This window comes from Vitis vinifera, chromosome 10 (assembly GCF_030704535.1).
Source record: "Vitis vinifera cultivar Pinot Noir 40024 chromosome 10, ASM3070453v1".
Lineage (NCBI taxonomy): Eukaryota > Viridiplantae > Streptophyta > Magnoliopsida > Vitales > Vitaceae > Vitis > Vitis vinifera.
The window spans coordinates 1,064,046-1,080,400 of NC_081814.1; the positions used below are offsets into that span (position 1 = coordinate 1,064,046).

The 16,355-nt window shown below is 35.6% G+C and overlaps 1 protein-coding gene and 1 non-coding gene across 2 annotated transcripts; one reads left to right on the forward strand and one right to left on the reverse strand.

Moving 5' to 3' along the window:
* Positions 1–4,563: 4,563 nt before the first annotated feature.
* MIR171D (microRNA MIR171d) lies at positions 4,564–4,663 on the forward strand. The gene has a single exon (NR_127785.1). It is a non-coding gene; the product is annotated as a microRNA MIR171d (primary transcript).
* A 1,201-nt stretch (positions 4,664–5,864) lies between these two features.
* LOC100259024 (probable beta-1,3-galactosyltransferase 2) lies at positions 5,865–13,407 on the reverse strand. The gene is made up of 11 exons (XM_010657088.3): positions 12,912–13,407; positions 11,886–11,988; positions 11,127–11,191; positions 10,811–11,022; positions 10,654–10,717; positions 9,604–9,676; positions 9,352–9,472; positions 8,117–8,204; positions 7,906–8,031; positions 7,541–7,650; positions 5,865–6,454 (listed from the first exon to the last, which is right to left on the reverse strand). The coding sequence occupies exons 1-11, from the start codon at positions 13,025–13,027 to the stop codon at positions 6,306–6,308; spliced, it is 1,227 nt and encodes a 408-aa protein (XP_010655390.1). The 5' UTR covers positions 13,028–13,407; the 3' UTR covers positions 5,865–6,305.
* Positions 13,408–16,355: the final 2,948 nt, after the last annotated feature.

Genomic DNA, 16,355 nt, shown 5'->3' on the forward strand with positions numbered 1-16,355 from the left:
AAGTGAAAGAGAATCTCTTTTTTCCTCCTTTCATGAACACCTCTCTCTCTCTCTCTCTCTCTCTCTCTCTCTCTCTCTCTCTCTCTCTCTCTCTCTCTCTCTCTCTTTCTTCTTCTTCTCTATCTATCTCTCTGTCTCCCTCAGTTCTCAATTGTTCCCATTTGGGTTGTATTTCTTCAGACTTTATAAACTAGGTTGTTCATAGAAGGAAGAAGACTAGCGCAGGAAACAGAACATGGGTCAGTGTTATTCTGCAACACCAACGCAGGGGAGCCATTGTCATCATGAAGAGAGTTCAAGCTTGAAGAAAAGATGTCTTGCCAAGGCAAAGGAGCAAAGGTCTAGGCTCTACATACTAAGGAGATGTGTCATCATGTTACTATGTTGGCACAAGTATGGAAAGTATTGATCAATCAACTTGTAGCCCACCATGATCAGTGTTTTTAACTTTCAACTTTGGGAAGAAGGTGCATACCTTTTTGCCAATTATTTTATTCCTAAGCTAGCTAGCTAGCTACCTTGTTTCATATCTCTCTATCTTCTTTATAAAGTTCAGCTTTTTCTTAACATTATAATCAACATGGATATATGGTGAAGAAGCATTAGGGTTTGCAAGCATTCAAGGGGTTTGTCATTCATGATCAGACTAATTAGGGTTTTCAAGCATGAAGGATGACAAAGGAGAGATTGGTTGCAGGGTTTTCACGTGAATACAGTCATCAAAGTGGGTGTGGTTGGGGGGTTGAGAAAAGTGTACGTACTGCCAAAGAAAAGAGGAAATAGAGACACAAACTCACATGGGAAGAGGGACAGCTGAGTGGGTCCTGTGGGTAGAATTGCTTGATAGATTCTTGTTAATTAATTTGGCTTGCACTCATTGCTGTATTTTTGAAACCTCTGGAAATAAGACTTTATATTGGAATGTCTCTAGCTATATTTTTGCTAGTTTAGGGTTTGATCCTCCTCGTTTTTAATGTGCTAAAACATTAGGTTTTGCACATGGATGGAGAGACCCACCAAAAGTTCAGTTCAGTTGGGTTGTGGGATAAAGAAGAAGAAGAAAAAAAAAACTCTGAATTCAGTCATCTTCAAGCTGTGAATTCAGTCACTGGATGTGAATTAGGGTTAAGGCAGGGTCAGGAGTAGTATTTAAGCAGAAAGCATAATACAAACAGAGCTGCTGTTAGCTTAGTTTCTATTTTAGTTGAAAATGATCACCACCAAGTACAATTATTTTGACGAGATGGTTTCTCAGCTTCTTTTCCTCTAACACACAAACAATGGTCTTTTCAATGGGGTGATGATTTGCCTCTCTTTTTTGTCACCTTGTCTTCTTTTCTAAAGAGACGTGTCGATCGATGATCCATACCTCCAGGCAAAGCTTCAAACTCACTCATCGCCCATTAAACCACTTTCCAAGGAGTCATTCAACTTGAGCTACAAATGATTTCGTACAATATAGTTGTTATATGTCATAAACACATATATAATATACTCTAGAAACTTTTGTCTTCTAAATTCTTTCCCTATTCAACTTCAAGATAAACAAGTATGTACATGATTATAAGAAACAAACATCAACTTCGAGATAAGCAATTATATAGTTAGGAAGAATCAGACATTGAAATTGATGATCGACTGTAATATCATTTGTAATAATTTATTTTTTCTGTATATGATATTATCATTCATACGTTCAATGATTCTTACCATATTTTTAAAATATATTTACATGATTAAGAGAAGTCTGCTACACATATATTATGATGGTTAACAGGTTTTTTCCTTCTCAATATGATTTTGAAACTCCAATTTTTAAAGGTTGTAGATGAGATAATGCGGTAATTAATATTATATGTTAATGAAGATTATCTTTGATCATGCATTATAAACCTAAGTTTTTTAAGCTCATTGATAGTATAAAGCTTAGGCAAATTAATCAAAGTTGACTAAGTCTTTCCAAAGATCTTCATGAGCCATAGTCTCTAGACAACTCAGTGTCACATCTTCATTGATTTTTTGTTTCCCCTCTATGTTGAATTTTGAGTTTGTACTTAAAAGTAAACCCTTTGTTTCAAATGCTTGGGCCCTCAGTTAATAATGAGTGGGCAACTCTACTCTTATTCATTATGCATCATCTGCCGTCCATCTCTCACTTTCAATACCATATTGCTCCACGGCTTATTTTTTCTGCAACCATGGATTAGGGATGGCAATGGTGAGGGGTCATTTCGGGGCCCGTCCCGCCCCTCCCCTAATGGGGTGGGATATTATTTTCCTAAACGGTAAGGGACGGGTTTGGAATTTTTTTTGAAACCCGGGGCGGGTTCGGGTATTGCTCTGCCCCACCCCGCCCCGATTATATATAAAATTAAAATTTAAATTTAATTTAATTTAAAATTTAAAATTAATTTAATTTAATTTTTATTTTATTATTTGTAATATATAGATAATAATAAATTATTTTTAATAAAATAAGTTATAAAAAATATAATAATTTAATTATTTATAAAATATATTTATTTTAATATAATTAAAAATTTTAAAAGTAATTTAAAATTAAAATTAAATTAAAATTAAATAAAAAGTTAAACGGGGCGGGTATGGGAATGTAGCATACCCGCCCACCCCGTCCCGCCCCGCCCCGTTTAGTTTTTTAAATGGGACGGGGATGAGAATTGCTTTAAATAAACGGGGCGGGGTTGGGAGGGGGGCGCCCCGCCCCGAACCCGCCCCGTTGCCATCCCTAGGATCACTTTCACTTATAGGGCATGCAACATGCCTCAATTTGGCTCCATAGACATGGGTCAGACAGACTGTGTCACTGTGAATGTACAATGGTGATGATTGAGCCATTTTTTTTAAGAATTATTGTTAATTATTTTCGAAAATAGTTTTAAAAAACAGTATAACTTTGGTATTTGTAAAACAAATTTTGAGAACTAAAAACATTTTTAATATGTTTTAAAAACAACTTATATATGTAGTATTGTTGTATTTTTAATTATTTTCTATATTTATATAATTATTTTTTAAAAATGATTTGGAGAAACAAGTGAAAATAAATTAAAGTAATTAAAAAATATTACCTGAAAACACTCTATTTTTTATTTTTAAGAATAAAAATCTATTTTTCAATTGCTAAACTTATTTTCCTATTTTATGTTCTTGAGAGCATAAAACTATTTTAACAAACAAACCCATAGCATCCATGGTTCCATCCATGGATTTGTGGCCTCCATGTACCCATAAATTTTCTTCAGGTTTTAGAACATCATCTCTCCCAATTTTCATACCAGAGAGCAATGCTAGCTAGCTATATGCAGCTCCTCCACCATGGGCATGACCCATCAGGCCAGGCACCCTCCTCAAATTGGTAATTGAATTGAGTGAGAGCTTCATTCACAAATCAAGGATAGAGGTGCCTCTGCAATGGAGGGCTACCTGCCTAATCTTTATGTTTTATGATCAAATCAATGAGGATCAAACATCGATTCCTAGTAGTGTTAAGATTTTCTGATCAACAAGACACCATGCAGACAAAATGTAGTACTAATTTAAAAATAATGGGCATTAGATCAGGCTAATGAAGACTTTCAACCATCCTGATCTTGTCATAAATTCAATGATAATGAGTCCAATCCTGGATATGAACCATGAACAATAAGGTAGAGACTAGAGTAAGGACATGACCATTGTATCACAAGGCCTGAGTTTGGATATTACATGAAAATACCCCATGATACAAGGGAAATTGCCCTTTGAGGGAGGGAAAGAAGTAGGGTTTTGTGTGGGTTTTAAGCTTTTTCAAACCAGGTACACATCCATGTTTTGTTTGGTAGAATATGCGCCACATGAAAAAAAATGGGATTCTATTTGAAAATTGCTTTCAAAAATGGTTTTTTATTTTTCAGAATAAAAAATGGGAAATCACATTTAGTAATTATTAAACATTAAAACAAAGTATTTTCAGAAAATATTTTTTAATTATTTTCACTTATTTATTAAGGGTTCTTTTAAAAAATAATTATAAAAATATAAAGAATGATTAAAAATAAAAAAACTACATATAAAAATTATTTTTAAAACATATTTAAAAATATAAAAAATAAGTTAAAAGTATTTCAGATTTTCAAATAGACTTTTGTTTTTTAAAATTGTTCTGTACTATTTTGTAAACCAAAAACCTTTTCCAAAAACACTTTCCTTAACTTCAACCCCAGACTTGCTTCTTAAGTTTTTCAAATTCAAATGGGATATGGCACCACACCATAGCATATGGTATCCCCAACTTCATAAATACAAAAATTGATTGCTTCAGGCTTGGCTCAGACTCAGAAAGAGCTTTTCCTTTGTCTCTAAGCTTTCAAATAAATATACTATCCTTTTCATTGCTGGGTTGTTGAGGAATTCAATGTCATCTTCTTCAAAGACCACATCCCTTCTGCTCACATCTCCTCCTCTCCTAACAGACACATCGATCCCATTTTCTTCACTTCTTGCTAAGCATCTTGGAAGCGCCCTCTCCACGCCTCCAAACAACAAGTTGTGTACAATCAGGTATAGATACACGAGATATTGATACGGTTCAATTAGAAAGCTGTGTTCTAAGTTAAGAACTCTGTTGTTTGATTGAGCCGTGCCAATATCACGTCCTACTTCTCTCAAACTTTCACTAGCGTGTTGCAGCAGCAGCAATTACAACATTGAATTAGTGTAAGCTTCTCTTTCAAGTAGACTGTCAGTATAATTTAGCTGTGAGATCAGTTCGGAAAAGTCATGTTAAGTCATAGATGTTGTTGAGTTCTCTTCCCTGCAGGTTCGAGTGTGCCATTGCTTAAATGCATGCATGATGACTGTTCATGAACCTAACACATTCTTGCCATTTTTCCCACTAGGGTATCATCAAGCAGAAGCCATATTTTCTTGCAGGACCCACCAAGGTTTGAAATGAAAGACTCAGATTTGATAGATGATGAGGATGGAATAGAACAAAAAAACAAACTTTTTTGTACTGGTTTTACTTGTAAGTAAAGATCCACCACTTTTTTGGCAAAGAGAGATTGGTAGGGTAGGTGATCAGATTCCGATCCTCTTGTTCTCATTAGTGGAGTTGTGTTTCAGAAGACACAAGCCACACTTCCACATAATACATTCAAATTATTTTAGGTTGGTGATATCATAAGTTCATAACTACATGGTTAACCAATTCCTTAATCTAAAACCTATTTCTTCAGAAGAGGATCCAGGATGGAACAAACTCTAGATGTAAAGCCCTGAAAAGGGGAAAAATTAAAAAGGGACAAACCATTGTGAGGGAAGCACATATCAGAACTCAGAAGATTGTCTGTAAACCCAGATACAGAAAACTCTGTTTGTGAAGGCCTTAGAAGGGGGAAAATGAAATGGACAAACTGGGGTTATAGGAAAGAAAATGGTCAAATTAGTGACATGATGGTGATCCTGAGTGCCATAATCAATTCAAACGGACTCTTCTACAACTGGGGTTGTATTTGGAGGTCTGATAATGAATGAGTTTAGAGCAGAAACCTGCCATGGCCTGTTTATATGACCCAGAGAAACAGAAGGTTCTGACTTGCTAAATTAGACCTCTGTAAGCAGAGATTAATACAGCTGATGAAAAATAGAGATATTATGCTAGGGTTCCATGATTTGGAAGGGGTACTGGGGCTTAGCCATAAGACAAGCTCTGATTCAATCATGAATACTTGAAAGCTCTAGAACTCTATCAGTAAATGAACTACAACGAGAAATTCTCACACAACAGATTTGCTGAATGAAGCTTCAGGATGCAGCAAGGAACTCATTGAAAAAGAACATCAACGCTTGCAATTATGAAGAAGGAAGAGAATAAAGAACAAACAGGGAATTAACCCAGTAAAGCCCATTTGACATATATTGTTTTATGAAGCAAAAGGCAGCAAAGGCAGCCTACAAAGATTGCTACTTTATTATAAAGATCATGGCCATGGCAACTTACAATATAGTCCCCCCAACCATTTAAAGAATGGGTAGTGACAGTCACTTGCATTCCTGTTGGCTGCTCTGGGGGGTTGGTCTCCTCAGCTAAAATGGAGATGGATCCCCAGAAGCAAGGTTTCTTTCCTCTTTCACTATAGTCTAAATTTTGCGTATTAAATACACACTATGAGCACATACAAAGTTTCCAAAAGGGAAAAAAGTAAAAAGGGTCTGCTTTCTCATGGATATCTTTCTTGTTTTGTGAATCTGCGGGTCTCTCAGAAGGAAGTGCCCTTCCTGTGTTCAGACATCTGTTTTGTCTCTCAGAAAACTGCACTCCACAAAGCATTCTTGCCCTCACCACAACGCTGGTGAACATCCTTCATCCTCTCAGAAGATCTGCAAATACCACTGCAGCTCCAATCAAATGAAGCAACACATACGTTGCCTGCCTCAGCCTTCCACTCGCAATCTGCATTAACAAGTAACATCCTCAATTTTAAAGTGCTCCCTTATGAGCAGCATTTTCATTCAATTTTTTCTTTTCTTTCTTTTTCCTTCCTCTTCTTCTTTTCTTTTATTTTTTTCTTTTAATCCAATTCTTCTGGAGAAATAGGTGGCAGAGCCAGCACCGGACAGCATGTTACTGATAGCACCACACATTTACTGATATGGTGATCAGACTTACCTGAGCAAAACTAAATTTCCATCAACTGGAAGGGCCAAATATTAACAGAGGTCCATGGCCTATGGTAGACTGATTATCCATCAGTATTATTAAGGACTATGGACTAAACCAAGTGGTAGGTTGCAACTTCACATCCATGTTCATGAACTAGGGGAGCAAGACAATGAAACACATGATTTATTCTTTTTTTTTATAGGTATATATTTTATTTCTTTTCTTCTTCAACTAAGACATATCACTAAGAATTTTCACTTCCAACAAGGAAAAGGAAAAGAACAGATACAAATAACATATCCACACAGAAAGTACAAATTATCAGATTGGTAAATTGGTAGCTTGGTACCATAAAAGAAACTAGGCATTAACCTCAATGCTCAGGTATAGCATAATTGTTTTTCAAACTAGGCAACATATTTAGGAATTTGAAGTACAGAGTCTCCTAATATGGAGTGAATCCTACCCAAGTTGGATGCTCATAACAGTATTTTAGGACCTGGCCAGCCCAATAACTATTTAAGATAATAGGAGTTGTGTAATGCAACAAAATTTAGGACTATCCACAAATATTTCGATATTTACTAATATTTTTCATCCAATAATGCTTCTTTGGGTACTCCAAAAATCCACAACCTGATCTATCTGGATGAAAGGTTTTACAGTTAACTGCCATGTGAATATGGGTTTGAAAACACTAATATAGCATACAGACTCTGTAATCCTAGAGTCATGAAAAATGACCATATATGTTTATATGAATTGAAACATTTAATTTGTTACCCAATATAAGACTAAATGCTTTTGATGAAGATACTTCATATAAGGTAAAAAAGAACATGGTATAATAACAATAATAGTAATTATAAATTTTACCAGGTGGGGTGCCACAACATAGTCTCCGGTCATCTATATGCTCCACGTCTAATCCAATAAACCAAGATCCCAGTGAAACATCTTCATTGGCGTACTTATGCAGCACATGCCTGGAATGATGGAAGGCAAAATCACCACCACAAGTAAAGGTTGAAAGGTCATTTTAAGCAACAATATTAGCCATGTTCATCATAATCATGTTAGAAATTGGGCTATTAAGTGGTCTGCAGCCTCTTCCAAGTCAAGAAGTAAACATACAGCATGGGAAGGAAATATGATTTTAGTTGCTATTCAACAATTTTCATTCAATCATTACAGGCTTAAGGTTTCATCAAACATTTTGCGCAAGGACAGTAGGAACTTACCGGTTGATTGATATATAAGTAGCCAAATTTTTTGAAATAGCATATAGTTGTCCTGTAGCATGACGGAAATACTTGTTTCCCTCCTCGCCAAATTTCCAATACTCTGGTTCATGGTATTTGACTCCCCTGTTTCATTAAATTAATATTTAGAAGCCAAATATAATTGATTCCTCAACCCTTAGATGATTGAAAAATCTGACAATCTTCTTACTTCTGAGCAAGGACAGGACCCGACTTCATGCAGCCTATATACACCCGAGGTTGCAACCGATATTGAGCCAAAGTCATTGCAAGTGTTCCTGAGGTAAATTCAAAGCAGACTCCAATAAGACAGAATGGAAATACTGTACGCAGCAAAAATAACTCTCATCCGTTCACTGCAATTTCAGGCTAAAACCCATTCAGAGGAGCAATAAATTGTTACATGCAATACTTAAAGCTTGGACATGTGGAACAGCATTCCGCCCTTGAGGCCTGGCTCAAGGTGGCAAGGGGTTAGGGTAGGGATGTAGAAGGTTCCAAGTTCAAATTCCAATAGGGACAAAAATATTAAAAAGAAAAAAGCTACTTATCAAAAAAGGAAAAAGAAAAAAAATAAAAAGAAAGAAAGAAAGACAAAAAGATGTGGAAGCATTATCAGGCTTTCCTCTAAATTGATGTTTTCACATATCATCTTAATTTCACTAGTCACCATAAGTCAAATAGATGAGCTAGCACAAGCTAACATTCATAATACCTACCACATATGATCTTGGGAGGCATCATGTTAAAAACGAATTTTATGGTTGTCATAATCAATATAACAATGCAACTCTCCACGTGTGGACCCATAAAATTATTTTCACACTCAGCACTCACATATATGCACTTATGCAAATGTTGAATGGTTGGATTACACCACCACATAACACATTTGTGCATAGGCAATGGTGCCAGCAATTAACTACTGGAAATTGTTTAGCCTTTCATTACTATTACGAGTTATTTTAATTTCAGAAACAATTTCAAAACCTTCATCATTATGTTCCATAATCATCCTTTCTACCAAATTTTCACAAGTTTTCACTATTGGATTTTTTTATTTTTTATTTATTTTTATTATTATTATTATTTTTAAGTATGCCACCATGCTTGCATTTCATGTTTTCTTGAAAAATCCATAAGTTTTAAAAATATATATATTCAATATGCCCTTCAATAGTTTGAAGTTGTGTGCACAAATTTAAGTAATGTTTTCATTTTTTTATAATATTTTTCTAATTTTCCTTATTTATTTTCTCTCTGCACATTTAAGAACTATGATTATAACAATGAAATCACAGATATTTGTCTCGAATTTCCTTTTTAATCTTTTTCTTGAATATGACATTAAAAGTTCCCAACATCTACCGATTACAATATACAAGATGAAGGATAAAATGTAGGAAAGGGGCAGAACACCTTTACCTATATTTACATGAACATCGTCATCAACTTTGACATAGAAATCCGCATCCCACAAAGCAACAGCAGTAGAAAAATATGTCTTTGTCTTGCCTGACAATTCCAGGTAGCCCTCAACATGATCCTACTCACATGAAATGTAGAAAAACAAATGGAGACCCATTAAATCCCTCATTTTGAATTTTAAGAAAATATCTGTGTTTCATCCAGTAAAGTGTGAAAAGCATACATAAAGGAACAAGACAACAGCATTACCAGTCTCAAGAAGTCTCCATGCATTCTTTCCTCTGCTTCAATAGCTTTATCAAGAATACCACCAGATGTCGAACTAGTGACAAAAGGCCAGTTGACAAAATTCATCATATTCACCAAATCCACATTGCAAATCCCAAGAACTTACAAACAACTATAATAATTGAGTGAACATATTCATCAAATCGCAAGTGTTTGAGGCTCAATTCATGAGGGTGGTCATAGAAAATAGAGTTAAGTGTGACACCCAAAAAACCTGACTAGATCTTCTGCTAATCATGCAAGAGGATCCCGTCCAGTCAGATGACATACAGTGATACTGGTTTTTTCACCGTGTCAGCATGTATTGGTGCATAGCTACTTAAATAACCATCGATAAAAGATGCAGATTAAATAACCTCATGCTGACTTACTCAATCTGCATGAAAATTTAGGCAAGTTCTCCGAGAAAACTTGATATGACAAAATGGTAGAAAGTTTGGACCCCATAAAACACCTTATTGAAGAATAGTCAAACCACAAGCATTTCCAGCATTCTAACAACGTTAACATGGAAGCCGTGCTTTTAACAAAAACCTATACAAAATCTGTGAGTATTTGGATTCCACCCTTGGGTCACATATGTTTTCAAAGGTTATCTTAAGCTTTCCAAAACTTGTTTTAACAATGCCTCACTTCCATCTTTTACTCAAGGCAACATCATTTAGTGGCCATCTAGATATAACTGAAAATGAAGGCAAAAGTAATTCTTTTAGAGTAGCAGAAATTTTTGTTCAAATAAAATATAAGTGCTCTGTGTATTCTTTCTCATAGTCACTAAAGTCCTAAATTTACCATTTCATCACTGTGTTAATAATTACTCCTTTTTCTTTATACTAGACCTAAATTCTAAACCTCAATTATAGAATATCGGACATTAATATTCTATGTGAAGACAGCAAAATGCATAAGCAAACATTAGAGGAAATGGCATAGCTGAGCATGTTAAAATAAATTCAGAATGTGTATGTCCTTAAATAACATAGCATTGAAGAAGGGAATATTAAATCCCACCTGTGACCAATAACAAAGCGTATGACAATGCCCTTTTCTTCTTCCAGTTTCTTTCTCTTCTCACCTAGTTATTTTTTCCACAGTAAAATAATCAACAAAAATAGCATAAGACAGGCAACAAAAAGTTGAAAAACAAGTATGAGGCCAGTTTATGCACCTTGTGGCATCCAAGTTGCACGAACTGAATCTCTTCGTTTCCGGCTACTAAAAGCTGTATTGATTCCTATAACCATTAAATATTTTCTTTTCTTTGTTGATTCAGCGACATTGTGGTCTTCTGATATGAGAGAATCATTCAATACAGACTCTTGAGCTGCCCTTGCAGCAGCTAATTCCATCTCCAGATTTGAAATTGTTTTATCTAGTGTTCTGCATTCCATATATGGCAATAAACTTTCGGCTCAGATTACCAGATAGGCAAATTCCTAATATAGGAGAAATCCAGAGAAAACAAGCATTGATTTTTCGCTTACTGGACAGCATGATGGGTCTTTGAAACTTCCCCCAGAATGTTGTTGGATTTGTGCCTTATCACCTTCTGAGTGAGGCAAAAAGATTGATGAAAAATTATAATAAACATGTCAATATTACCTAAAACAATCAAGGCAAATATCTAACTATGAGTTTGAATGAAAAATAACTAGAAGCCACCAGAGCTAAACAGACAATCTTGTTGGTGGTCATGAAATCACATTTACAAAGAAATTTTTCTTGTATATCACTACAGCAGTTATCATTGGAAAAGTATCAAGAAGCCATTTTTAAGCTTTAGCAGAGAGGCAAAATAAGTGCTTTTCAGATGAGCTAAAGACCACCTCAGAGTTATAAAGAAGCTGATACCTAAAACGGAATTCCCAAGCACTATGCTTTCACCCTGAATACTTTTTTAGGAAAGAATACACCTGGGATACCGGGCATTATTATCCCAAGCAAATACTATTTGTAATCATGAATTAAAATACAAATATTTTGGATGGAACTGCCCTTGGGTTTCATATATAAACCAAAAGAAGCCAAACTAACAAGGCACAATATGATTAATAATGTAAAGACTGCCAATGAAGAATAACAGAAGATATCTACACCAAATATGCCCTTAAAAGATTTCAAATGATATGCACACTAAATAAGCCAGCAAAATTTGTGTTAACAGTAACTGAAGAACATTCTTCCATGAATTTGACCCTGTGTAAAATGAGACTAGAATGAAAGTGAAATATTTGGATACATACACTTGCTAGTTTTGGAGTACAACCCTCAGAAGCTAATTTAATTCTTTCATCTTTAATTCCAGTCATCCTCTCTGTGTCTTTAGCTTCAAACGCTGCCCACATCCTAAAACCAACAGTTCTTGATTAATATGGAAAGGAATATACTAACACCAGCCACACCCACACGACCATTTCCCAACCCATAAAAATTGCAATATAAGAAAAATATTTCGAGATAAACAAGTTTTCTTTCAACATAATGAAGATAAGCCACAGATTGCCAAGCACAGCATACACAGAAATCTCCCCTTCCAAGAGAGATATGAGGAAGGTGAAACCATAAATAAATAAAACAAATCAAGAAAAATCATCTTTCCCCAAATGGAACAATGTGAGGCACATGCATAAAGAAATCCAAATTTTGATGACTGAATGTAAACAGGAAAGAAAGTGCAAAAGGATTGAAGTTGGCCCTAGTCTAAGATATCCAAATTCAGAAAACCACATGGAAAAGCACAACAAAATTCAAATATACTCATAATATTTGGATCCAGGACCACTTCAAACAAGAATCACTACCAATCAATGACCCCAATTCACAAACACAATTATCAACCAATTTTTTAGAATCTCATTCAACACCCATTAATATCCAGATGTAAAAGATAGTTTCTAAGTAAACCGTGGATTACTTTTTCTCGGAAAAAGGCACCTATTCATACACATATGGGAAAAATGCATTGAAGCAAACCAAAAGCCCCCCACAAGAAGAACAACCATCACCATCCATTTGGTTCCCGAGAAAAGTGGGGAAAAAGGAAGAGAAATAGAATTTTGAATTTATGTTTTATGCTAAGCCAAATAATTCAACTAAGCTCAGTCGAATCAAGGTCTTGATCCCAGGCTCCAAATAAGGAAGAACCCAATGTACAAAAATTCTAAGTTCATTGTTTTTCTCCCAGCATTTTCTCACCAACCAAACAGGAGCACAAATAAAAGGAAAAGTTCCAAATTCAAAGAAGAAACAGAGACCCATTAAAGAAATACCTGTTGGTGAAGAACATGCCAGCACAGAAGCTGCTCAAGCAAAGCAAAAGCGCCAAATTCCGAGATACAACACTCTTAGAAGGATACTCTGTTCCTCCCCTGTTTTTCAAATACATTTTTGGTCTTGTTCCCTCTCACTAACCTTATACTCCCAAAAAAAATCCAACAATTCAGAGACACCAATCTGCAAAACCCAGAAACAAATTTGGAAATTTCACCACCAAAGATCAAATTTTTACGTTCTCTCCCACTCAATCCTTGTCCCTCTCTCACCTCCCCTGCATTGGAGTGAGAAGAGTGCAGACCCACCAACCGCCCTCTCTTAATATTCCAAAATACTGAACCGTCCTTCAACAAACGTTTCCCATAAACTTAAATTTACTGGAAAGAAAAACAAATAAAGGAACAGTAACAGTTCCATGTAGAGGTTGGATCTGTTCAGTTTTCTGTTGAACTTTAATGGATTCAATTTCATTTCCATTTTAAATTCCAAGTAATTGTAGAGTTTTCCTTCCATTATTTTTAAAAATTATGTAACTTTAATTTGAAAAATCAATAATAAATACATATGTTTCAAATATTAGTTATTAATTTGCTAGGATTCAATTAACAGTTTGCTCTTTTAATGTTTCAGAGGGAGTTTTATTTTGGTATTGAAGTTAATGCAGCATAACTGTTCTTTCTTTCCTTCAGGTATTTGCCTATGCTTTTTTTCTTTTCTTTTTCTTTTTTTTATTTTTTCCTTGTTTTCATTTTTTCATTTTTTTTCTTTTGGTCTCATTTCTTCTCCTGGAAGCACCACCATTTGAATTTTGAAATCAGTAGACACCAATCTTGTAAAGAAAGAATCTGACAAATTTATATGCATACAAAAAGGGTGATCAATTCTTTTTTGTTGTTTTGCCTTTTTTGATTCAAAAGGAGAAGCCCATTTTGAAGTTTGAACTTTAAGTATCAGCCCAAGTCCTTACTGCAATCTGATTCAGGAGGTTTGAGCTTTTAAGTCTAGAAACCATGCTTGAAATATGGGTGCTCAGCTTGGTCCGAGGACCATGCATCAAGGGCCTGGTTATAAGAGAGTGGCCAGTGACCTTGGCATTGTGTTCAACAAACTGGTTGTGCTGGGTTAACCCAGATCCGGCCTAAACCCGGTCTCTGTGCAGCTCAAAACCCAGCAAGCTGATAAGGCCATCTGGCTTGACTCTTCTTGGATCCTATTCAATTGATCTGCCCACTGCAAATTTGCACCAAATCAGCAGAAAATGTTCAATAAGCCTTGCCACAATCACAATAATTTCATTTCACTATAGAATGTCCACTAGTTTTCAATTAAATAAAACATCAGCTTCACATGTATGAATTTTGAAGAGATGGATTCTTGCTGAGGCATAGATAATAAGTCCTGATGATAAACAAGTAGAGAGGTGGTTTCAGTATCTTGTACACAGGCAATAAAAAGCCAAGGTCGCATCAAGAAAGAAAAAGAAACTGAACTTGACCTTGAAAGGGTCAGCTGGAGGACCATTATATGGGAATATAATGCATACCGATTCGGATCACAACAGGGGATTCTACCTGAAAACCAGAACAAGTTGCACTGAATTGTATTGTATTGTATTGTATTGTGCCTTGGCAGGTCTTGATTCTGCTGTTCGTTCCTATAACTTTTGGAGGATGCTCACACCATGATCCTAATAGTAGTGGGGAGGGAAAGGTACAGGGAATCTTTCACCAAAATCATGGTTATTCTTGTTGGGAAAAGGGGGTAAAACCAACCTTCCTGGTGGAGCACAAGGATCATTGAATTGAATTATAGTATTCAAGAAATAGATACAAAGCAAAAGGAGAACTGGTCCCAGGAGGGGAATTGGGAGGATTCTACTTTTGAACTACTAATTCTATACCAATGGTATCGCCTTTTGGAGGAAAGAAGTGTAGATAATTTTGAAAGCTTTTGGCCTCCATTTGCATCTTCTAGAGAACCAGTTAAAGAAAATGCACCCTCCTAAAGAACTTTTGCTTAGACTCTCATGTTCAGCTTACTTGGGTATACCAGGGATGTATTGTGTCCTTATAACCCTACTCCATCAACCTTTTAGAGTAGGTAGCAATCTAAGAAATTAGAGGTTTTCATTGTACCTTTTGTATCTCACATGATTGTGTGTTTATATATTCCTCTAGAGTGGTGATGGAAGAACTTTGTTAACCTAGCTAATACTGAGACTCTGCTAGTCACCTAAATCTTTGCTGTTTTTGTGTTTGATTTTTTTTTTTCCCATTTTTTCACTAGTTGGGCATAGTTTCTAATGAAGAAAGTAATTAATAACAAAATCAATAACTTCCTAATGAGAATGTTGTTCAAATACAACCTATTTTCACATGGAGGCTAAGTACAACCTGTGTAGAGTTACTAGAGGATTTGAATATCCCCACTTGAGGAAGGATCAGGAAAATAAATGTCAGCCAGGGAGATCACACAATCATTTAAGACAATAGATTTTCCTATAAGCTAGTAACAGTATTCTGAGTATCCATCATGTAGAATGATACTACATTGTGTATTACTTGCTAATTTAGCGTGTCATCTGGTGTCAAAGTCCTGCTCAAAACTTCTATAAATAGAAAGATACATAAGACCACAAATATTCCTACAACAAACTTCTTAATTGTCTCATAGTATGATACTTGATCACCTACAATGACATTCTTAATTGTCATATAGTATGTACTAGATCACGTGTTGCACGCAAACAATGTGCATACATATGACTGCTAAGCCCTCCTCACATCCTGAGAGACTAGCAGAGACTGAATTCCAATGATTGAATGGGATTTGCTAGACAGAAAGATACTCCTGGGAGCAGTATTCTGAACATTTGGCCAACAATCTGCCACTAATTGCCCACTCCTGCTCAAAACCTATATAACCAAAGTTGGGAGAGAGACTGGGCAGGAAAGTGAAGTATCAAGGGTCAAGAATTTGATAGGATTCAATCAAGAAAGATATCCCTAATGGCAAATTTCTGACTATTTGGACCACATAATCTGACACAGGAGCATGTGTTGCTTGCAGATGAGGGTATGTTGGGATTGAGAGGCATATACTCCTAACAAGAAAATTCCAATATTAGCACAAGGGGGTGTGCAGGGAGGAGATGAATACATATATGGCATCCCTGCATAAAGAAATGGGCTCTACTTTAGTTAGTATCTAGAGGGAGCATCCTAAGAGCAAGAAGCAAGTGATTGGGGTCAACTTGGGAATGGAGGGTCCCTTATGATGTAACATTTGGATGCTATCTAACTTGTTTCTCACCCAACAAAAATAAAGTAATAAATGAATCAAACAAACAGGTATGAAACTACTAAAAATAACCAAGAATAGTTGCAGAAAAGCAGCCAAAAAGCAGAGAACAAGACATGAAGACACTTACCAAAAAGACC

Bases quoted from the DNA above. Each gene is read 5' to 3' on its own strand.
- LOC100259024 (XM_010657088.3), bottom strand. From the start codon at position 13,027: ATGTATTTGAAAAACAGGGGAGGAACAGAGTATCCTTCTAAGAGTGTT. The intron at 11,192-11,885 runs GTATGTATCCAA...TGCCTCACTCAG, and splicing joins GTACTCCAAAACTAGCAAGT to AAGGTGATAAGGCACAAATC. The intron at 8,205-9,351 runs GTAAAGGTGTTC...AATTTACCTCAG, and splicing joins CGATGTTCATGTAAATATAG to GAACACTTGCAATGACTTTG.